This window comes from Bos indicus x Bos taurus, chromosome X (genome assembly GCF_003369695.1).
Source record: "Bos indicus x Bos taurus breed Angus x Brahman F1 hybrid chromosome X, Bos_hybrid_MaternalHap_v2.0, whole genome shotgun sequence".
NCBI classification, from domain to species: Eukaryota; Metazoa; Chordata; class Mammalia; order Artiodactyla; family Bovidae; genus Bos; species Bos indicus x Bos taurus.
In genome coordinates, this window is record NC_040105.1 from 130,073,342 (window position 1) to 130,098,448 (window position 25,107).

The 25,107-nt window shown below is 38.0% G+C and overlaps 1 protein-coding gene across 2 annotated transcripts in view; it reads right to left on the bottom strand.

Moving 5' to 3' along the window:
- Nucleotides 1-25,107, bottom strand: part of STK26 (serine/threonine kinase 26) — a 66,325-nt gene that overhangs the window by 3,011 nt on the left and 38,207 nt on the right. For both annotated transcript variants that reach the window (XM_027533836.1, XM_027533837.1), the window contains 8 exons: nt 19,075-19,305; nt 9,005-9,061; nt 4,210-4,318; nt 3,967-4,124; nt 2,926-3,111; nt 1,691-1,839; nt 519-612; nt 62-124 (listed from right to left, as the gene is read on the bottom strand). In XM_027533836.1, coding sequence (XP_027389637.1) covers nt 62-124; nt 519-612; nt 1,691-1,839; nt 2,926-3,111; nt 3,967-4,124; nt 4,210-4,318; nt 9,005-9,061; nt 19,075-19,305 — 1,047 coding nt within the window. The remainder of the gene's footprint in view (nt 1-61; nt 125-518; nt 613-1,690; nt 1,840-2,925; nt 3,112-3,966; nt 4,125-4,209; nt 4,319-9,004; nt 9,062-19,074; nt 19,306-25,107) is intronic.

The window sequence follows — 25,107 nt, forward strand, 5'->3', positions numbered from 1 at the left end:
AACATTTAAAATTACTAAACTTCTTAAAATAGATAGCCAAAGCTTATGAGTCTGTACTTACTTCAGCAAATGCAGGTGTGATTATCATAGACAAACAGCTCAGGGTTTGTACAAGATCTTGCTCCTTTGAACAAATATTATAGATTATACACATGAAATTAAAATAATCACTCGTGCATTCATTGGCGTCCTCCTCAAAAAAGACCCAATACAAGGCAAGTCTCCATACTTTCTTCACATCACTCATTCCCATCCATTGTCCAGAGGCCTCTAACTTCTAGGATTACAATTAATATGCACAATTCTGTTTTAAAACATACCAATGGCCACTTAAATGACTTCTATGACCTTTTCTTAATTAGTTTGAAATGAATGGCAAATGAAACATACTGTGGACCACAGTGAGGTAGACAAGCATTTAGGGGTATTAAATTCTAACAATTTCTGGCCATCACACTGTCTCATTTTATAGTTCGAAAAAGTCTACCAAAAGGAAGTGATCATCTCTGTATACATACTGCCCCATTCTGTAGTTTCTTAGGATCAGGCTTCTTTCGCACAGTGGTAAAGCTCCATTCAGGATGAGTATTATTTTCCCTGCTGGTGGACTCCCTAAAGAGATTGCCAAAGATATTTCTATAAGTTCCCAAATGACACAGCTTGGGGAAAATATCAAATCAGTGCAGACAGATTCTGAATGGATAACTGTCCCAATGTATAAAAAAAATCATTTGATCTCAGTTTCAAATACACACTGCTTTCTGCCAAAGAGTAGCAATGGTACCCAGCTCTAAGTGTATATCAGAATCACATGTGAAGGTCTCTTACTATATATAATGTCCTGGCCCAATCCCTTCAATGACTAGATCAAGATCTCCTGTAGTGTGGCTTGTGTTTTTTTTTTTAATCTTATTTTATATTGGAGTATAGTTAATTTACATTTTTAAAGGCTCCATGACTGACTAATGGGCAGCAAAGGCCAACAACCATTAGAACAGAGTAAAGACAACTACCTTGGTACTTTTTAGACCTTTCAAAAGTTGGACAATTTCTCATAAATGCAGATATTACCTGAAGAGATTTGGTGTTGCCTTTGTGTCAATTCAACTAGCAGAGGAGCTAATTCTGGTGTAGCCTACAGACTCTGTAGTCTAAATTAAGTTAAGGAGTTAGAGGCTCAAATGTTAGTATAAATGCTGTAGTTAAAAAATAATGCAACTTTTAGGGGGTACAAATCAGATATAAATGAATACTTCAATGTACCGGTCTGATCACAGTTTGGTACATGGCCAAGAGGTGAGAAACGTTAGTTCTCCAGAGAGGTTTTGCAGGTTGCCAGGAAAGTATGAGAAGACATTGCTCTTTATCACTTTGGGCAAGCTAATAAAACACCTTAAATGCAATCTTGTTCCAAAATTTTGTAATATACTCAAGTATCCACTAGGGGTTAGACTGAGACCATTTGAAACTAAAGAAATTCACTTCTAAGAAGAAAAAAAAAAAAAAAAAAAGTGTTTCCAAATTCATTGTACTTCACAGACCACAATTTTAAAAGATTTTCACAATTTCTAAAGTCACACTTTAGAATAAGGTTTATATTTTATGCTAGAGAAAGCGTATCAGCTCACAGTAAAAGATATGAAATACTGAAATGGGCTATCTACATAAAAAGTAAACAATTGGTACGTACGAATCAGACCCGTCAGAATCAGATTCATCATCGCTGTGTCCTTCTGCCTTCCATCTCTTAAATCGATCTATCAGTTCAGTCAGATAAGAAGTCTTCTTTGAATTTTTTACAATGAATTTATGTTTCAGAAGTTCTTTAGCTGTAGGACGCTAAGGAACAAAAAAGGAAGGATACCAGTATTTCTAGGCTTTTTATGATTGCAAAGAGTGATATGAAATCATTATCAATTATTAAGCTGAAAGGTATAAAAGTTTGTCTATAAATATGAGGATAACTAAAATGCCATAAGACAATAGCTAATTCTATTTCCGAAGTGGCTCAAGGCAACCAAATTAAATTCACTACTTTGGTATCAACTTGCTAAAATCCAGTGGCAAAAGGTGGCCTATGTAGCAGCAAACAGGCAGGCAGGGCTTTCTTCAAAGCAGAGAAACACATGACAGGACTTCAATAATTAAGTAAAAATTTTAAAACAAGATTGTACATGAAAATACTTTTATTATATTTACTGTAAATTGGGAAAAAAGCATGAGAACTAGCAAGGCTATAACTTTCTTATTATCTGCACACATCATATGACCCCCACAGTAATCCCTTCTCCATCACACATTAATTCATATTGCATCTAAATAAAAACACCATGTGCTGTGGGGGATATTTCCTCCCTAATATTTTATTAATATCAGAATATTCATTAGCAACCTATGATAGTTACATCCAATTTAGATAGTTCTTGTATATTTTAGGCAACTTTATTTTAAAAACAAAAAAACAACTGTAATCAAATTTGCCAACTAAATGAACGGAGCTCACTAGACTCAGGAAAAGTATACAACTTCATGTTGGAATTTCTGAACATTAAATAAAAAATCATGAAACACCAACAACTTTTCATGAAAAATGAAAACAGCTGAATAAAAATCATTGTGCATAGTTATACTTTCTTAATGACATCCTAGAAAATGAACTTTATTTCCCCTTGAAATAGGAAACGATCAACAGAATGAGGAAGGTGCTAGGGAACATAGCAAAAAAAGAAGATGCAGGGGAAGGAGAGAAGAACTACGGATCTTGTCAACAACCGAACAAAATTAGCAACACAGACGGGACAGTCAGGTTCCTGGATGGTCTGTAGACAGTTTCCACAGGCACTGTATTCCTTACTGTTGAACAAACCACATTGGCTCTATGTATATCTGACCACAGAAAACAACGGTCATAGCACATATACTCACAAATGATGGATCTTTGTTCAGGCAAGCATCAATAAACTCCTTAAAGGATTTAGTGAAGTCTCCGACAAGAGTTGGAGGATTGTTTTTTGGAATAAGAAACAGAACTCTCATTGGATGCATATCGGAGTTAGGTGGCTCTCCCTTGGCTAGTTCAATAGCAGTGATTCCCAGTGACCAAATGTCAGCCTAAGGTAAGGAGCAAAGAACAATTACCTTGAAATTCCATTCTAACATTCTGCCACAAAATAACCTGTGGAGTCTAATGGTCATACAATATTAAAATGTCTCAAGAAATGTGGTGTTAATAACTTTTTGATACAATTCATTTTTTTAGAAAAGTATCAAATTCCCTACTTTGTGCCAGGCACTGCATTCCAAACACAAAGAATTCGGGTGGTGACTAAACCAGACAAAAATTCCTGCTCTCAAGAGGCTGATGTTCTAGTAGAAGAGAAAGATAAATGAATAAACAATAGGATGTCAGATGGTATTAAGTTCTGTGAAGAAAATACAAAATCAGGATAATGGAGTAATGAATGATAAGGTAAAAGGGCTGCAAATTTACATGGGATGGCTAGGGAAGACTATTCTGTGTCAGTAATGTTTAAGCAGAGATCTGATTGAGAGGAAAGTTATTCCAGTAAGAGGGAGAGGCAAGTGCAAAGGTCCTGAGGCTGGAGGGGACTTGCTGTGTTTATGGACCAGTAAAGAGGCCACTGTGGCTGAAATGGGTAGAAAATGGAGGAGAGTGGTGGGAGATGAGGCAGAGGTGGACAAGGGCCAGACAGTAGAGAGCCATGTATGTGATAGTAAGGACTTTGGATTTATTCCAAGTAGGATGGAAGGCCACTGAAGGGAAGAAGATCCAAATATTCAGTATTACCAGCATCTAGGGAACTTATGATTTAGCGGCAAAATTTGACATGACTCTAGTTTTAGAAATACTCTAAGAGGAAGGAGAATTAAGGCAGTTTATTAAATAGGATAGGATGCTATGTAAAACAATATTAAAAACAAAATAGTTTATAGGTAACACTTCACTTTTGAGTCATAAGCTGACTGCTGGATAACTTCAGGAGCCATCCAAAATGGTGTTCCCACAAAGGTATTTCTTTTAATTTGTGTATCCGTCAGCTGGCCAGCCACTCCAAAGTCAGCGAGTTTCACATCTCCTTGCTCTGAGAGCAAGACGTTGGCAGCTAGGAGGGAAAAGGAAATGAAAAAAAACTCAGCTTCCTCAGAATGCATCTATTTTTCTCAGGTTCATATTAGACTTCTGTATACCTTTTATGTCTCGGTGAATTTTCTTTTCAGAATGCAGGTAGTCCAGACCTTTCAAAATTTCCTTTAGCATGGTAGCGATCTGGAACTCATCAAATGGACCAGCTCGCAGCTTAGGGGGAAAGACACACATATACATGTAAAAGTTTGGAACAATAAAGTTCAAACTTAACATTATCTTTGAAATAAGGGAATTGCTTATATATAATGAAGCAGTTCTGTTTATTGAGCCAGTATTTAAACAAATGAGAAAATTCTTAAGGGTGAAGAGAGTTAAGTCAAAGGGCTAAAAGGGTTTTCAATGATTAGATTTTAATGATTAGATTTAATCTTGAAAGATAATATAACTATATATTAGCTTCAAATCTTGAGGTTCTTAAATATTTACATTAAAGATCTAAGGAACATGCTTAAGTCATGACAGATAGGAAAAAATATATCAACTACTTAAATTTTGGCATTTGCTGTTTAAAACATTAAATATTTACACTGAACTGATTTTTAGATCAGATGGTCCATAAGATTTCTGCAGCAACCCAATCTGATCATATGGGTCTGCTGTAGCACCGTTCTTAACATTTACGTATTTCAAAAACATTATAAAGCATAGAGACTTTTTGGAGACTCAGATTTAAGTTTTAGCTAGGAATATAATAATTAAACTATTCAAACTTTCATTGTAAAAAGAAATTCAAATCATGGAGCGATGCAGTTTTTCAAATAAACATAACACATTTCCCTTTCTTTCCCCATCCCTGTACTAAAGCCAGTGGTTTCAACTGCAATACAAGGAAAGCAATGATTAAGTTTCAGGAGAATTTGTAATGGAATATCTGAAAATCTCTCTTTAAAATAAATGGTTATTTAAAAATTCTGGTACCTCATAAAGCACAAACAGTGGACTGTATAATATTATTACAGGAAAGGGTGGGAATCTAAAGTCAGAGCTGAGGTAGAGTTCTGTTTGCTGGAAGGAGGGAAGAGGTGGTGAAAATCAAATATTGCCCACTCTGCCTCACACTGGGAGGGATTCACAGCTCTTTGGCACCTTCTGTATTTCATCTTTCATGAATGCCATATTTATTCTGAATAAAGGGCACTTTCATGTTGAAATTTAACAGCTTAAAATAGAACCCATACTTCGGTCTCACTATTTAATATTAACTATGCTCTGGATATATAGTATACTTCAGGGATGTTTATAGTTCAGTAGGTGCCTTTCCTAGGTAACAGTATCTATTTACTTTCAAATGTATCAACTTCCACCCCAAAGTATCTATTTAAACACCAGTGATTAAAGTCATCTAAAAGGTGAAAATGGTATATTATTTTATTGATTGCTGGTAATGAAATTCTGAGGTACTACCAAGCAACTTAAAGATAAATGTCAAGTAATACTACTTAAGACTAGTACTTTAGTATCATTGATTATAAAATGTTGACAGGGCCAGAGGAGGTATATTCTCAGTCACTCAGAAAATTGGGCAAGGTCCATATAAAAGGTACTAGCTATCATTCTGAAGGATTTCTAAAAGTGGTCTGAATAATACAGCATTTTAAAAATATACTTTAGTAAAAACCAACAGAAAAGTGGTCCTAAAGACACATTAGCTTATCTGGTATACTCAGGTCCAGTTTAAAATTCAACGCAATCTCACTTAACTGGGTACTGGAGGAGGATGGGAAGGGCACTTCCGTGGCAGGGAAATGGGAGTGGGGTGGTGGCAGAGTTGGGTTTTTCTTGTTCATGTCAGACAGAAAACTATCCCAAACCTTGTGGTTAAAATGTTTCCTTAGGCATGATGATAATGATCAGAAAAGGAGAAAAAAAGGAGCTGGAAAGAGAAGGAAAGTAAATAGATGGAATAGAGGTTGCTTTTTAAAAATTTCCAATGCAATCTTGGGAGAGATGATGCCAAGATCCTGGTCCACTGTCCTTGGAGCGCACAATGGAGCTTCTCTCCAAAGACTGAAGATTTTACCATGTCTCTAATAGCTAACACGTCTACCCCAGGGCAGGGTGCTGGCTTTGTATGATTTGCCTTTGTTGTCAACTGAGGATATTCAAGAGAGGGACATTTGCAGGCTTGGGGGTGTTCTCCCACACTGCTTTGACTTCCAGCCAGTCCCTAATGCAGCATGTTTTGCTATGCTTTCTCTTATGGTTAGCATATTGTTTCCAACTTTTTCCCCTGGTGCTCATGTTTTATCATCTTAACCTTATTATATGTGTTTTTGTTGTAAGCCACTGCAATTTTTATTGGAAACAAGTGAGGTATAATCAATTCAATAAAATAATGTACAGTATGCTCAAAGTCTGTTCACACACAACTGATTTTTTTTGTAAGAATGGGAGGAAATCTTGAGGTATATAGTTGTTGTTTTCAGTTGCTAAGGTGTGTCTTATTCTTTGCAACCCCATGGACTGCAGCCCGCCAGACTCCTCTGTCCATGGGATTCTCCAGGGAAGAATATTGGAGTAGGTTGCCATTTCATTCGCCAGGGGATCTTCCCAACCCAGGGACTGAACCCACATCTCTTGTATCTTCTACATTGGCAGGCTGGTTCTTTACCAGCTGAGCCTTTGGGGAAGGTCCATATACTATATAGTGTTGAACTTAATTACTGGTCATAATCATATTACAATAGTCAGGCACCAGTTTAACGGGATGAACACTTTTGCCCAGCATTCCTTTTAATTTCTCTTGTCCCTGGTAGCAGTGCCCTCCTCTAACCCTGATCCTTTCTTAGATTCCTCCAAACGACAGCATTCTCCTAAATGAAGAATAGTATGTTCTCAGCATTTGTTCTCCCTACAAAGTCGAGTCAATGAGGTTTATAATTAAATCATAATAGTATTAAGTATTAAAGCTAGAAAAAGAAAACTAGAGAGATTACTCATCTAATTTCTTATTTGAACATCTGAGTCACAGGTTAAATAGTCTGCCCAATATTAGCCAGCTAGTCAATGGCAGAACTGGGGACAGGATCTAGGTGTCTTGATTTTTAGCCACTACACAGCTAAAAACAGTTTAAGTTCATTGAATTTATGCTAATTGTTATTTTTGGACTTAGGCAGAGCTCAGAATGAGATTAAGATCTCACAATCATTTCATTCAGAGGTTTCATAAAACTGCCCCAACTACTCTTGGGGGATACAGATTGTATTAGTTAGGGCTGGGGCACCGTCCAGTGCTTCCCGTTGCTATCAGAGATCCTGATGAAAGCAGTGCACTTTGTCTTGCCAATGCCTACAAAACAGGGAAGTGACATGGTAAACATTTTGGGGGGCCAGTTAAGGTAACTGTGATAAATTTGGAAAGGATTCTTAATATTTAAAAAGTAGGAGGAGGCTCCTAGAGCAATTGTGAGGCTTCTTGTGGAGCTAATGAATAAACTATTGTTTAATCAAACTACATGACAAGACAAATAGAGCTGAGATCATTTAATGGTGAGAATGAGACCTGACTCCATATGCATGAAGGACTATTAGCTAAAGAAATACCAGTTATGTTCTCTCACTAGACAGGAGCGAGAAAGAAAAAAAAAATGAAATGGAGCTTTAGGATGTAAGAATTAGATTAGAAACAAGGAAGGATGGCCTAACTCAGCAACTGATTAAACTGAGATGAATTCCTAGAAGATGAGGCTCTCCATCAAGTTTAATTACCATTTCTTTTGAATGGTTTAAATATGGTTCTGTCTAAAGGAAGGAAAAATCGCTTATGGTCATTTCTGTTCATAGGATTATTTGAAACTTTGGAGGTACTGGGAGTCAATATTAAAGCCTTTAAGAAATATTTGATCACTTTCAGTCAGAGAAATTCATCTCTACTTAAAAAAAATAAGAATTAAAACATTACTCGGTGATCTTAATCATCAAAACACTTTACTTTTAGAAACAGCAGACTCCAATTTCAAAGGCAGAGCATATTATATAAAAGTTGTGTAATATTAAAGATGGAAGACAACTTAGTGCAACTTCGTTTTATAGGACGTCAAGCCCAAGGAATTTATGTGTCTGGCTCACAGTCACAGACTTAGTTATAAACAGAGGCAGCCCTAGAAACTCAAACTCGCATAGGCCAGCCCAGTAGTCATTCTATCACACAAAGTTGTCTCTAGTCATTCATATTGCATTTTAAATACAATGTCATATTAATAACAATTTTAAAGGGGGAGGGACAACACTGATAGAATGACACCACTTGGGGGAAAACAACCAGTGTTTCTCAATAATATTCTGTGCACAACACATCTTCATTTATTAGAACTTTTCCCTCACACTGCAGGATTTTAGCAGCCTGGTCTGCTAAAATGGCTGTGGCATTTCCAAGTCATTGTGACAAAAATGCCATCACATTTCCACATCACCTACAGAAAGGCAGAGAGAACTCTGCAGAGAGCTGGGTCTGTAGGGCTTCTTGGTCAAAACCCAAGAACCACATTTAGAAACAGTTATCTGGATGAGATCTCTTCAAAAATCTAAGAACACTCAGTCTTCTCAGGGATAAGCATGTAAAGTAAAACATGAAACTGATGGCAACTCTCACACACTCATTCCTAATTTGGAGGGAATTTTATTAAGCTGTTTGCATTTCTTATATACTTTAAGAATGCCAGCAATGTGCAGAACCTGCAATACAGCTGAATATATGTTAAGAGTAGCAGTCCTGAAGGCAGAGTGAACATATTAACTAAAGCAACCACTTAGCTTGCCCAAAAGCCAATGCTTACTCCAATTAAAAGAAAAAGTGAAAGTATGGATGTGTGTGTGTAATAGTTTAAAAATACTTACAAGATCCAGTGCTGAACCGCCACCCAGGTATTCCATTATTATCCATAATTTTGAACCCTGTGAAAACCATGAAATAGCTTAATAATTATAAACTGGAGCCAAACAACATACTAGCATAAATGTTCAATCTGACATACTAATGTACTGGCTTTAAAATATAGGTTTAAAATTAGTTGTTTGGAACTCAATATATATTTCCATAGAATATTACAAATGAGAGTCAAGTCCTAAGTCTTGACTCTCCCTGAAACCTACTGAATGTATGATATAGCTAAATATTATAGATGACACATTATTGTTGCTTATTGTCAAACTATTAGCAACTTTAATAAAAGTTAGGAAAAAACCATAGCTTTAAATTATTATTTTGAATGATGATACTGAAAGGAAATGAATGAGGAAGTAAATGGAGACGTTAGAAATTTTGAATGGGGCTTCTGAGTACTTCCCATGTGATCTGAGAGTCTGAGGACACTGGGTACTCTACCTTATTTTAGTTTTTGTTTTAATCTATTTTACAACTTTTATCAGCCATGATTAATGGGCATTTTTTTGTACAAATGTAGAAACTAGTAAGAACACTATAGCCCCCTCTCCCCCAAGGTAAATGGATAAGAGAAAGGAAATGTGTAGCTTGAAGAGCATGATGATTAATCCAGGTAAAATTAACTTCACTGTCAGTTGTACAATAGGAAATGGAGCTCCATAGAGGGAACACACATTTGAATTACAAAACAGGTGTGTGTACACACACTATTCAGCTGTATCAGACAAAATTTGGAAATCATTAAATTTTCTTTCAGCTACAGTTTGAAATACTGGAGACATCTCTCTCTCTCTCCATAACACTTCATGAGTGGTATTCTCTGAATTTTTTTAGGACCACAGAACTGACTGGAAGCAGAATGGTTGGTTTTATTATACTGGCAAATAGCCAAGCTGTGAATGGATTGTATTCCAAAAGTCCACTTTTTTAAAGAAAGATGTTTGGGATTTGGAAAGCAAGCATTTTGCCATAAAAATAATGCATAGGTTCCTGGAGAAGTCCCCTCCAAAAGACAATTTAACACAAAGGTATCCATAGTATACCTGAAAGAACACCAGAGAAACTGTTTATACCATAACAATGTTTCTAGGGGAAAAGTGGATTCAGTGTCTTGCTTCATGTTGGGATTCCGGGAACACATTTCTCACCTTTACAGTCCCAGCTGCAAGATAAAGATTCTCAAGCTATTGCTGGTAGTTCTGAAACTCTAAAATCCTTGGGAAATAGGAGTTCCATTCAAAATTTCCAAGTGTCTCTGTGAGGCTAGGGCTTTATGATGGCAGAGAATGGACTCCAGAAAAATGATGATGGGTGTTTAGGGGACACTGTAGTGGGGGGAACAGTCTGTGGCCGAGAGTTAGGGACTGGGGAGGGAAGGTTCAGTTAAATTAAGATGTTGACACTATGTAGGATGTCTAAGAGAGAGAGGAACAATGCCCTCCACCCATCTTGACACCCGCTCTCTCCTGTCACAACAAGCTCGCTTGAGCTTAGGAGAGAGAATAGCATCTATAGTAGGAACGAGACAAAATGAATCCCCATAACAGTGAGAGGGCAGAAGAGTTCCAGGAGGGGTTCATGCAACTTGTTTTAAGTATAGAAATTAGACACTCAGAACATGATACCTGTGAACTGTTCCTCACAATGCCATATAGCCGGAGAAGCTTGTCTTTTGCCACTGTTTGTTTCTAATAAGTACTACATTCTACCTCATGAATTCAGAATGCTTCCCATGCACGTGACATTTCAGAGAAAAATGGAAAGATCTTACAAAACATGTTTATCTGTTTTGCAGTTCTGTGTGAATGAGAGCACCTGTTTTCCAAGTTAAAAACAATGTGTGGCTTTTTTTTTTTTTTTTGGTACCAATTGAAAACAGAGACTTACCAACTGTCTGTTCGTCACTAAAAAGTATTCATAGAAAGCTTAAAAATGTCATTAACCTTATGACTAAGCAACTTCCAGGTCTGAAAATGCTTCCTCTTTGCAAGCGAGCTATTCAGTGGAACTAGGACTCTTTCGAAACAGGCAGGGAACCAGAGCTGTCTGATAGGTTTTCTGGGTGCTTCCTTCTGACCGTCACTTCTGCAGACAAGTGTTGCTGGAGGATGGTTATATGTCTGGACATTCAGATGACTGTGAGGCAGGCAGAGGAACTGAAGCAAAGTGCGACTGGGCACAGGCAGGAATGGCAAGCTGGTGGAGCTCCTGCCTACTCACGGATGCTTAATCCACACAGGCTCTTAACTCGTTCCTTGTCCACAGTGGGTCTTAATGAAAACACCAATCACAAACCAAACCTGACCAAAACTCCCAGATCCTGTGTTTGTATTCTTTTGGGGAACTACAACTATTACCTTTGATTTCTGGTAAAAGATGTTTGCGTTTGAGAATGCAAATATTTGGTTTATTCTTAAATAATTTAAAAACCTAAGATGATATCTACATAGTGGTTTACAAATCTAAAAGAGCCAAGTTGCTCTAAACCATAACCATATATCCGGCACATTTAAGCATAGAAGTCCCTGCAGGGAAAATGCCACTTTTCCAATTATAAAACGACCCACACGTTTTAGCAATGGGTTGGAAAGAGTAAGTGTAAAGTCCTGCATCAACATGGGTGGTAAGTTGCTGCTGCTGCTGCTGCTGCTGCTAAGTCACTTCAGTCGTGTCCAACTCTGTGTGACCCCATAGACGGCAGCCACCAGGCTCCCCCATCCCTGGGATTCTCCAGGCAAGAACACTGGAGTGGGTTGCCATTTCCTTCTCCAATGCAGGAAAGTGAAAAGTGAAAGTGAAGTTGCTCAGCCGTGTCCGACTCTTAGCGACCCCATGGACTGCAGCCTACCAGGCTCCTCCATCCATGGGATTTTCCAGCCAAGAGTACTGGAGTGGGGTGCCATTGCCTTCTCCGGGGTGGTAAGTTAGGGGTCAGGAAATGGCTCTCTGTTCCAAAATGCAGAAAACCTAAAGAGTAAGTATTTCAGAGTTATACTGTTTACCAGGGAGAAGTTGGAGTCTAGTTTTAACAAATCACTGGTGTCTGGAGTATCAACTCCATCAACCCCATGGGGCCTTTGAATGCCACTGTGTGCCACTAAAGCAGACATTTGGCCAAAGTGGGCAGAAACGCTACTGTGGACCTTGGGATTCATTTGTTCACAGAAAAACAAACATTTAAAAGAAAAGAACATGTAAAATACCCATGATATGTATTTTCAAGATAACAGATCATAGATCAAGTTCATATACATGAACATAGATCAAGTATATGTTGAATTAAGCAGGTCGGTCTATGAAGCAAATAGCCAAATATAACACTGACCACATAAACCAGCATATGCAAGTAAGACAAACAAGTCACCACTGGGCAAATGTTATATGATCCCACTGATCTGAGGAGTCTAGGGTAGGGAAACTAAAGACAGAAATTAGAATGCTGGTTACCAAGGACTATGGTGAGGGGAGAATGGGGAGTTATAGATTAATGGGTACAGAGTTTCGGTTGAGGAAGGTGAAAGCATTCTGGAGATGAATGGTAGAGATGGCCACACAGTCACTGGAGTGTATGAAATGACACAGAACTGTACATTTAAAAGGGTTAAAATGATAACTTTTGTGATGCATATTCCACTACAGTAAAAAAAAAAAAAAAAATAGACAGAATGTAAAATTTTACAGAACCGCAAGGAATAGTAGAGATCACCTTGCCAGAACTTTACTACCTGAGATTTTTTTTTCCAGTCAAGAATGCCTTGTCTATACCCCAGTCTCACATCTCAGTTCACTTCAGTTCAGTTGCTCAGTCATGTCCGACTCTTTGCAACCCCATGGACTGCAGCACACCAGGCTTCCCTGTACATCACCAACTCTTAGAGCCCACTAAAACTCATGTCCTTTGAGTCAGTGATGCCATCCAACCATCTCATCTTCTGCTGTCCCCTTCTCCTCCCGCCTTCTATCTTTCCCAGCATCGGGGTCTTTCCCAATGAGTCAGTTCTTTGCATCAGGTGGCCAAAGTACTGGAGTTTCAGCTTCAGCATCAGTCCTTCCAATAAATAATCAGGACTAATTCCCTTTAGGATAGACTGGTGGGATCTCCTTGCAGTCCAAGGGACTCTCAAGAGTCTTCTCCAACACCACAGTTCAAAAGCATCAATTCTTTGATGCTCAGCTTTCTTTCTACTCCAACTCTCACATCCATACGTGATAGTGGACAAACCAAAGCTTTGACTAGATGGACCTTTGTTGGAAAAGTAATGTCTCTGCTTTTTAAAATGCTGTCTAGGTTGATCATAACTTTTCTTCCAAGGAGCAAGCATCTTCTAATTTCATGGCTGCAATCACCATCTGCAGTGATTTTGGAGCCCAAAAAATAAAGTCTGTCACTGTTTCCACTGTTTCCTCATCTATTTGCCATGAAGTGATGGGACCGGATGCCATGATCTTAAGTTTTCTGCATGCTGAGTTTTAAGCCAACTTTTTCACTCTCCTCTTTCACTTTCATTAAGAGGCTTTTTAGTTCCTCTTCACTTTCTGCCATAAGTGTGGTGTCATCTGCATATCTGAGGTTATTGATATTTCTCCCAGCAATCTTGATTTCAGCTTGTGCTTCCTCCAGCCCAGCATTTCTCATGATGTACTCTGCATATAAGTTAAATAAGCAGGGTGACAATATACAGCCTTGACATACTCCTTTTCCAATCTGGCACCAGTCTGTTGTTCCATGTCCAGTTCTAAGTGTTGCTTCTGCATACAGATTTCTCAGGAAGCAGGTCAGGTGGTCTGGTATTCCCATCTCTTTCAGAATTTTCCACAGTTTATTGTGATCCACATAGTCAAAGGCTTTGGCATAGTTAATAAAGCAGAAGTAGATGTTTTTCTGGAACTCTCTCACTTCTTTGATGATCCAACAGATGTTGGCAATTTGATCTCTGGTTCCTCTGCCTTTTCTAAATCCAGCTTGAACATCTGGAAGTTCATGGTTCACATACTGTTGAAGCCTGGCTTAGAGAATTTTGAGTATTACTTCACTAGCGTGTGAGATGGGAATGGCAAATCACTTCAGTATTCTTGCCTTGAGAACCCCATGAACAGTATGAAATGGCGAAAACACAGGACAATGAAAGATGAACTCCCCAGGTCAGTAGGTGCCCAATATGCTACTGGAGATCAGTGGAGAAATAACTCCAGAAAGAATGAAGAGACGGAGCCAAAGCAAAAACAAGGCCGAGTTGTAGATGTGACTGGTGATGGAAGTAAAGTCCAATGCTGTAAAGAGCAATATTGCATAGGAACCTGCAATGTTAGGTCCATGAATCAAGGTAAATTGGAAGTGGTCAAACAGGAGATGGTAAGAGTGAATGTCAACATTTTAGGAATCAGTGAACTAAAATGGACTGGAATGGGTGAATTTAACTCAGATGACTATTACATCTACTACTGTGGGCAAGAATCCCTTAGAAGAAATGGAGTAGCCATCATAGTCAACAAAAAGAGTCCGGAATGAAGCACTTGGATGCAATCTCAAAAAGGACAGAATGATCTCTGTTCATTTCCAAGGCAAACCATTCACTATCACAGTAATCCAAGTCTATGCCCCGACCAGTAACGCTGAAGAAGTTGGACGGTTCTCTGAAGACCTACAAAACCTTCTAGAACTAACACCCAAAAAAGATGTCCTTTTCATTATAGGGGACTGGAATGCAAATGTAGCAAATCAAGAAATACCTGGAGTAACAGGAAATTTGGCCTTGGAGTACAGAATGTAGCAGGGCAAAGGCTAATAGAGTTTTACCAAGAGAACGCACTGATCATAGCAAACACCCTCTTCCAACAACACAAGAGAGGACTCTACACATGGACATCACCAGATGGTCAATACCGAAATCAGATTGATTATATTCTGATATCCCAACCCCTATCAAAATCATATTCAAGACCCATTTTAAATGCTACTCCCCAGTCTGGGGGTTAGTGTACTTGACAAACCTACTCACAGATAAGTGGGAGATATGAGGGAAGTTAGATCCACCTATCTGGAGCTAAGGAGAGAAGCTGAAACCAGAGACAGGAATTTAAAAACTGTCAGAATAAAGTAGATGAGAAAGATGAGGGTGAACATGCAGAGTGAGAGGAAGACACAGAGGAGGTACCCAATTAATAAATATCTGCTGCATTGAGTCTAATATGAGGCTTCTTATAGGTGTATTATAGGAAATTTAAAGTGATTCTGATTTTGAGTGGAAAAAAAAAAAAAAAACACTGAAAAAGGAGGAAATATTTCCCTCTCAATTTCCTTCAAGTTGCACAAGAAAACTAAATTTTTTTATTTAAAGAAAATTCCAGAAATATTCCAGAAACATTCACCATACATTGGGAATAAGCACACACAAAAGTCTCAGGAAAAATAATGAGAAAGCTGTGTACATATCCTGTTCTGGAATATTTTACTTCAATCACTCAATTCTTTTTTAAAAAATAAATATCAGGAGTTGTGGTATATGGAGGGGGGCATATATCCTCAACATAAACAGAAATCTAAAAGCAATTTTCAGCAGCACATAAAGGCATGATTCAAATTCTATTCAATGCCTGAGTGACCTTCATTTTAAGATTTACATCGAACTAGAAAAATATTTAAAGATTATAAAAGATTCTTCCAATATTATGAGATCAGAAGGGAAGGGTTTGCTTATTTTAGCACTCTTCATAAAGACTAACTTTGTCTGTCAAGAAAATCTGCACTGAACTAAAATTAAAGGAAAATACTGTGGTCATACTGATGTGTTTATCTGGTTTTTACTCTTGTTTTTAAAAACAAAGTTATACAGTGAGCTCAGTCAAAATGAATACCCAGTACATTTTTGCAAGTCTCAAGAAAAGCACTACAACTATATACAGTTTCAGAGAGCATATAATTTTCTCTCAAATGTAATAACTTTTCCTCCAGCTTACAGTGAGGTCCTGGTTATATCCTGTATTAGGACAACCTGAGAAGAACTCAGTATCCTATTTTACTCAATTAGCTTGACTCACAAAATCCCCCATGTTATCTGAAATCCAAGGATGGGCCACAATAAGAACAGAAGTCAATTGATGATGCAGTTCTCTGATGGTACTTAGAGGATGCAGCCTTGAGTTACACTGACTGCACCAAGCCAAACCCTGTTATATTTGATGTGATTTTAGTTTAAAAAAGCAAGCCTGAAAAGTCACACTACGTCTTAATATAAATGGAAAATAAACAAGGGGTTGATTTAAGAAAGTAATTTAAATAAACAGTATTAAAGAGTTATAAAATTATAATTCTTTTTCTCTCTGTGTATATACGTATACCCATAATGAGACAATATGTGTGTATGTGTACAAATAATCTAGATACAAATAATCAATATCAGCCATCTGAATTTCTACAATTTTATCATGAAGTAACACGTTCTTCAAAGTAGTCTTTCTTATAATGTACTTTAATGATCGGTTAAAGAGATAAAAATAATGCAGTTTAATTATTTAAGAAGACATCTTGGATAAGAGTTCTGTATCCTTTACTGGCCTAAAAATATTCTGCAATCAAGATTTGGAGAAAACAGACTATCAGTTATATTTGTTAAAAGATTAAGTATCTGGGGGATGACTGGTACGTGTATACTATGAGGGAAATTTTTTAAAATGTGAAATATTAGGAATAAATAGTGCAAACAGAGTTACAATTCATTTTCCATGGTAGTATTGAATACAAATAAAGGTTGTAAGCAACCAGTGGGGCTTCCCTGGTAGCTCAGCTTGTAATAAATCCGCCTGCAATGCAGGAGACCCTGGTTCGATTTCTGGGTTGGAAAGATCCCCTGGAGAAGGGCATGGCAACTCACTCCAGTATTCTTGCCTGGAAAATCCCATGGGCAGAGGAGTCTGATGTGCTATAATCAATCCATGAGGAAACAAAGAGTCAGACACGACTGAGTGACTAAGCACAGCACAGCAAAAGCAACCAGTAAAAGTCAATACCATATCAGTACACATTTTAAATAGGGCTTACTTAATATTTTGAGTCAGTTACCAAAAGTAGCTTATCTGGTACAGACGCCTAAAAATACCAAGTGTTCAGATTTGCTCCAGAGTGGATCTGAAATTATAAGGATTCAATCCAGAAAGAGTAAACCAGAATGAGCATGCGCATGCACACACACACACCACCATCACCACTACCACCACCAAATTTCCCGGGCTGCCTACAACCACGGGAATTAGAAGGGGGACCTAAAACTACTGAGACTGGAGGCCAATAGGATACTGAAAAAGGGAATCTGACCTGCTAAATAAGCTTTTTAGGAAAGAATATGAAAGCAAAATATACCACAAAGAATCAAGTAATTATGTATACAGTAAAACAGAGTAATGGCTAACACTCCAAAGTATATTGGATATGAGTTACTAGCAGTATTACTTCCTCCTGTGAGTCTTTCCTTCATACCATAATGGGAAAAAATGATAGAAGTGACCATTTGCTTATTTATGCAAATGGTACCTTGTACCTTGTATGCATTCAATCACAAAATCTACACCACTGTAGTGGAAAATGGGATTGTAAGCTCTTCAAAGGCAGGAGCTGTTCCCTTTTACATCTCCATAATCTAGTACAGTGTGACACACAGTGACTGGTTATTTAATGATTTATTCTACTACGCGTTAATTCCACAGTCACCTAATTCACATACTCTTAGACTACATTAGCCTCTGTTGGGAATTCCCTGGCGGTTCAGTGGTTAGGACTCTGCACTCCTACTGACAGGGGCTGGGGTGCAATCCTGTAAGCCACACAGCTTGGCCAAAAACAAAAAAAAATTAGGCTCTATGGGGAGGGAGGAAGGAGGAGGGTTCAGGATGGGGAACACGTGTATACCTGTGGCAGATTCGTGTTGATATATGGCAAAACCAATACAATGTTGTAAAGTCAAAAAAGAAAAAAAAAAAAGAAAAAAAAAGCCAGGGAAATTGATAATGAATATCTATATGAGTATTAACTAATACAGTTTATCCCAGGGTATATTTGATCAGCAGAATATAAAAGGATAAAAAGACAGCATTAACTTTTCTGCAGGCCAAGAGCCTAATAGGTTATAAACACACCCTTCTGGCCTAGAGATAGACAAGCAAATAAACAAAAAACCCTTCCCTCTTATAAGCCCTGAAAATCAAAGATCTAACTAATACTGCCTTCCTTTGAAAAATATCAAAATGGGGATATAGTTTTAAATTTTAAAATAATTTAAACTCTAATCTAAGCTAGATTTTTCTAATTATTTATTGTTTATATTTCAATAGATACAAATCTTGACTCTAACTCTGGAACCCAAGAACTCATCAAAGAGTTTTCTGTGATGCAGAAATACCTCCATCTGCTGGAACTTTAGGTGTCTGTTAATTCTATAATCCTGGAAACTAAAAATCCAACTTTTTTGGTGGTGGGGTTAGATATTATTCTATTTAATTATATTTCAACAAGTATTTATCATGTGCTTAAGATGTGCCATGCCCTGTGCTATGTGATGTGAAAACATAACAGGTTGAACTAAACTGCCTGACATTAAGAAGCTCATAGTCTACAGGGAGGATGTGTAAATAACCACCATAACTCAGTGGAACAAGTGACATACTTACAGTACATATGCCATCAATTCTGAGGTTGAGACAGACTGGGCCATTGAGAATAATGTGTGAAAGTCCAGGAAGAAAGCTCTTTCCTGACAAAGGTTATGTGTCAAGGCTCAGCTGCCTTTCTGCTCCCCCATCAACCCAAAAGTTCAGGTGTGGAAAAATGGTGCAGCTGAATACTGGATGCATTCAGGACACAGCTGCTAAATCTAAATCTATTTTGGCCCTACAAATGGAGCTGGATTCTGCCTGAAGGCCGAAGGCTGCCAAATCCTAATTTAAGACACTGCCTTTCAAAAAACAGAATTAAAAAAAGAAAGACTCATAATCAAAGTACCTCATGACCTAAATGATCCAGTGCACACATTACCTTTAAATATGATCCATAGTATTTCGTTACATATGAGCTGTCACACTGACTCAAAACCGTTATTTCTTGCTGAATGTCTTCAATTTCATCCTCGGCTTCCTCGAGGTCTATGATTTTAATAGCAACCACTTGCTGGCTACGGTTATCAATTCCTTTGAAAACTTCTCCAAAGGAGCCTTTTCCAATGCGTTCTAATTTTGTGAAGAGCTCTTCTGGATCGGCTATATTATTCTGACGGGGCAGGGAGAAAAGAAAGGGAAGAACACAAACATTTAGTATCAAAGTTTTAAATGAAGGAAAATAAATCATGTAAGATAGTACCACATTTATCTAAAAGAAAGCATACAAATTCCCTTGACTCTCCACATGTGCTTTGTTAGAACAACTGTAACCCAAACGGGTAGTCCGTATTCTATTGGATCACCCACATTAAATGGGCTTAGCTGATCCTGCTATCAGAAACAATCTCATACAGCAAATGTTGTCTCTGGCGCATGCCAAAGGGCCAGACTCTTTTTAGAATAAAGCAGCTGACTATATACAATTTGCACATTAGTGCAATGGTAGTGATAGTGAGAGAATACCTAACCTACTGTAGGTAGGGGCGTCATTAAAATTCTTACATTCCACCAGCAAAATATTACCTTTAAACTCTCCGACTTGGACAACCCAATCACAGCACCTGTACTTGAAAACCACCATGTAAACAACACAGAACACAAAAGACCCAAGAATCTACAAGTCTTTTTTTTCCTCCTTCTTCTTCATTTGGGATCCTATCTATATGTGTGGCTCAGCTGGTAAAGAATCTGCCTGCAACACAGGAGACCTGGGTTTAATTCCTGGTTCGGGAAGATCCCCTGGAGAGGGGAATGGCTACCTACTTCAGCGTTCTTGCCTGGAGCATCCCATGGACAGAGAAGCCTGGTGGGCTATGGTCCATGGGGTCATACAGAGTAGGCTATATGACCGAGCAACTAACACTTTCAACTTTCATCTGTATGTAATGCTCTCATCAATGGCTGAAAATAAAATTCCAGAATAAGTCAATATTTTTCTACAGCAAAATCTGAATTAAGCATAAGTCTTCAGGTTAACAAATATATTGGCAAGACTTAGATTTTATAACTTCACTGTCCTTCCCTGACTCAGAAATATCCGACATCTAATAGTGCACAATTTTTATTTCAAATTTGACTCCCACAGGATAACCCTTCAGTCAGTTCAGTTCAGTTCAGTCGCTCAGTCGTGTCCAACTCTTTGCGATCCCATGAATCGCAGCACGCCAGGCCTCCCTGTCCATCACCAACTCCTGGAGTTCACTCAGACTCACGTCCATCGAGTCTGTGATGCCATCCAACCATCTCATCCTCTGTCGTCCCCTTTTCCTCCTGCCCCCAATCCCTCCCAGCATCAGAGTCTTTTCCAATGGGTAACCCTTAACCTTACTTAAATTCATATTGCTGAATATATACTGCTGATCAAGTAGAAATAAGGATTTCCAAACCTTATTTCCAAACCAAAGGGCATGTTATTAATTAATTTTACTTTTTCATGGAAGGGCATTTTATTTTAAATATAATAGTAGTGTGTACATGTCAATCTAATTTATACTTAACTGCCTTATTAGTCTACATCTAAAACTTTACTTTGAATTCCTTCAAAATATAGAAGAATGTTATATAGTTCTAACTTGTCTATATTTAATTTGTTAATTGCACCTAGATTATTTGTTCATTTATTACAATTTAACCTGGTCATCAATTTCAGAAGGCAAATTATAGAGTTATTAGCATCATCCCCTAATATCTTTTTTATTAGACAAACAGATCATTAACATTATTTTCCTCTCAAGTTCATTGTACCATCATCACCAAATAGACCCAGTAAACTGCCCGCTTTTGAGTAACTGAAAAACTTATGACTGATTTTAAAGAATTTCACCAATTTTTCTCTTTTCGACCTGCCTAAAAGACAGTTTACACATGACCTGCTTAATTTACAAGCTTCCCCATTCTCCTTGATTGGACTTTTTCCATTTTTAAAAGACAACTTTCCATGTATGCCATAGTCTCTCTGGTATGGCAAGCTACTTGTTATCTCCACCCACCTCCAGTACGCACGTGGGACAAATACCTCTTCAGCTGCCCATACGGGCCTTAAAAAATAGTTTAGACTTCCGTAAATTGCAAGTGTTTCTTTAATGCCAACATTTTGTTATAATACCTTCTACAAAACTTGAGTACCATCATTATTGATTAACTTGGTGCTTAATTTCTTACCAAGACATTGTGATTACTATCACATAATAGCTAACCCACAAGTTACTTCTTCCTACTTTTGGTAATGGTTCTTTTCTTTCTAGTAGCTTGTGGCAAAAATACTCATCAAATAGCTCAGTGATAGGTTCATCACCTTACAGTTTCCTAAATTCAGTGAATTTGGAAAAATAAATAGAGCAAATCTTTCAGGTTTCCTGATGTAACTACAAAATACTCTAAAAGTTATAAATATACCGTTGATGAAAAAGTAGACAATATGTACTTTCTGATAACACATTCTGGACTAGGAGGTATATTAACTGTATAATAAGATTTTTTTTGTTGTTGGAAGAAACAAAGATTAAATCCTAATCTTCCTAATTCATGTTTTAAAAGGATTTGACTGAAACAACCACCCCGAGGGAGAACACAGCTGTTCTTGCTTTCTATAATAAATGGGTTCCTGAAAGTATGTAAATCAAAGACTTAAAAATCAAGTCACATTTTGAATTTTAAACATGCTCTGAAGTGAATCCTAACTCATCAGTGTAATTTAAGATTTTAAATCAAGAAATACAAAATTGGAAAAATAGAAAGATCTATCATTCATACAACATTTGCATTTCCCAATCTTTCATTGGGGGACTAAAATATTATTGTTTGGGGGTTTTCTCATGCAAAACCCCAACTTTCAGAGTGAAGGGAATCTTGAAAACAAGTTTTCACTAGTTATAACCTCACCTCCCTGACTTCCTAAATCTGGGATAGAAAATACCTAAGTCCTAATTCCCCATTCACCACGTCACCAGGTTCTTAAACCAAAGTATACTAAGTCTTTATTAAGACATATTTCCTTCCGGCTTTTCATGCAAGGGCAAAAGTCAAGTAAATAAATAGTAAACACTCCAAGCAATGTAATTTAAAAACCACCTTATAAAGACGCTGGTTTGCCCAATCATTCACATCACTCTTCTAAGAAAATCAAGTCAGCTCCCTCTCAACCCAAATCAAATATTCTTTTAAGAATATTAAAATGTTTAAATCTATCTCTATTGCAAATGAATTATTGAAATATCTGTGTTTGCATTGGCTTCTCAAAGCCATAGCCCAGGAAGAAGCTCTAAGTTCTGCAACAGCAAAAAGGATGAATGGCTAAATTTATGTCACATTTACTCAACAACTAATGTTAGATGATTTATACATGCTGCACAAAAATGGGTCTGTGAAAATGAAAACCTCAGAGATCCGCCTCAGGACATTCTCGTTATTCCTGACCTTTATCACCCGTCCTTTGCTTGGATTTGAACTCTTCAGCTATAGGTACATTTTTGCAAACTAAAGTCTTAGAGGGTATGATCACCACTAAAACAACAATGATAACAACAGCCTTTTACTATGGAAATATTCTTAGAAAGTCCAAAGGGAAAAAATGGAGGATCATCATCTTGTCTCTCATGGAAAGTCAGGGGCAGATGGGTGGGAGATCAAGATGGCAGAGTATGAGGATTCTGAGTTCACCTTCTTCCACCAACACATCGAAAGATATCTACACGTGAAACAACTCGTGCTGAAAACAATCTGGAACCTTTACGGCTCTTCTATAACCAAGGTTACAAACAAAGAATGCACAGAGTTGGGTAGGAAGGGAGGAAATGCAATCTGGCCAGGACAAGTGCCTCTAGTACGGGACACACAAGAGGAGGGGGATTTCACAGTCTCAGGGATCCTCCCTGGGGAATGATGGGTTAAAGATACCTGTTGGGCATGACTCTGGGAAGACAGCCCCCTTAGCTGGTTTGAAAACCACTGGGACTTAGCAGAGGGCTGTAAGAAACCAAACCAACACTCTGCTCATGAAGCACATGCACACACTTGCTTACTCTCATGGAACCAGGCAGAGGAAACAGACTGAAAACTACCTGGGGTTCTGACTGGTTTCCCGCAACTGCCACAGCCTGTTCCCCAGACTGGCCGGGTTCCCACTCCAGCTTCTCTTGCTCCAGTGCAGTGCACTGCTGCAAAGGCTGCCACCGCCAAGAAGAGTGTTCACTCTTAGAGAAAAGGAAGCTGCCTTGGACACATCCCTGCCTCTGAACAGGGAGAAGGAAGCTATTACCAGCATGCACACGAGGAAACAGCCTGAAGATTGCCTGGGGCTCTGACTAACTTGCTAGGACGGTCTCAGCACTTACCCTGGCCTGTCCCGCAGTCCTCTGCTAGTCCCTGTTGTTCAGCGCTGCTCTCCACTAGGGCAGAGGTGCCACTGCCCGGGGGGATGCACACACTTGAAATGGAACCAGCTAGGACCTGATCCTCAGGGCTTCTGCTCCAGTACCTTGGGCACCAACTGCCCCCAATGGGGTGGTGATGGCCATTGAGCACAGGAGAAGCCCTGGCTCTAGCCATTCCATCTCTAGCCCCACCTTCTACCATGGTGATAGCTGCCAGCACACCCTGGGCGAAGGTGTGACTCCCGCTCACGTCAGATTCATCTCTCCCACCAAAGCCACTGGGTACACGTAGACTGCATAGGGATGCTCTCACAGAAGCAACTTTATAGAGACAGAGATGTTAGGGGAATAGGATTTTAAAATGTAGATTTTTAAAATGTGGTTGAACTTATATGACTACCAGTTTAAAACAAGTACATTATAGGTCAACATATAGGAACCTGATGGTAACCGCCTATCAAAAATCTGCCACAGATTAAAAAAAAAAAAACTAAAAAGAAAGGACCATACCACTAAAGAACATCATCAATCAACAAGGGAAGAAACAGAAGAAATGAACAGATAACTACAAAAACAACTGGAAAAGAAGTAATAAAATGGCAATAACGACATACCTATAAATAATTACTTTAAATGCCAATGGAATAAATGCTCCAATCACATAGGGTGCCTACTGTATAGCACAGGGAACTCTTCTCAATACTCTGTAATGACCTATATAGGAAAAAATCTAGAGTGGGTATATATTTATATATAACTAATTCACTTTGCTGTACAGCAGAAACTAATACAACACTGTAAATCAACCATACGCCAGTAAAAACAAAAAGACACAGAGTAGCTGACTGGATAAGATAATGAGACCCATATATATGCTATACAAGAGACTCACCTCAGAGCTAAAGACACACACAGATTGAAAGTGAGAGAGTAGAAAAAGATATTTCATGCAAACGGAAATGACAAGAAAGGAAGGATAGCAATACTCATATCAGAAAAATCAACTTTAAAACAAAGCCTATAACAAAAGACAAAGAAGGGCATTACATAATGATAAATAGATCAATACAAGAAGATATTATATTCATTTAGATATATGTAACCAATACAGGGGAACTTAAATAATATAAAGCAAATATTAAGACTTAAAAGGAGAAACTGACAATAATACAACAATAGTAGGGAACTTCTGACACCACACTTACATCAATGAACATATCACCCAGACAAAAAATCAATAAGGCAACAATGCTCTTAAATGACACAATAGACAAGCTGGATTTAATAGGTATTGAGACTTATAGGACATTCCATCCTCAAACAGCAGAAAACACATTCTTTTCAAGTGTACAGGAAACATTCTCCAGGATAGCTCACAAGGCCACAAGCAAGTCTCTCAACAAATTTAAGAGAAATTACATCAAGCATTTTTTCCCAATTACAGTGGTATAAAACTAGGAATGACCTACAAAAGAAAAATGGGGAAAGCACAAACAGGTGGAGACTAAACAATAAACTATTAAAAGACCAATGGATCAATG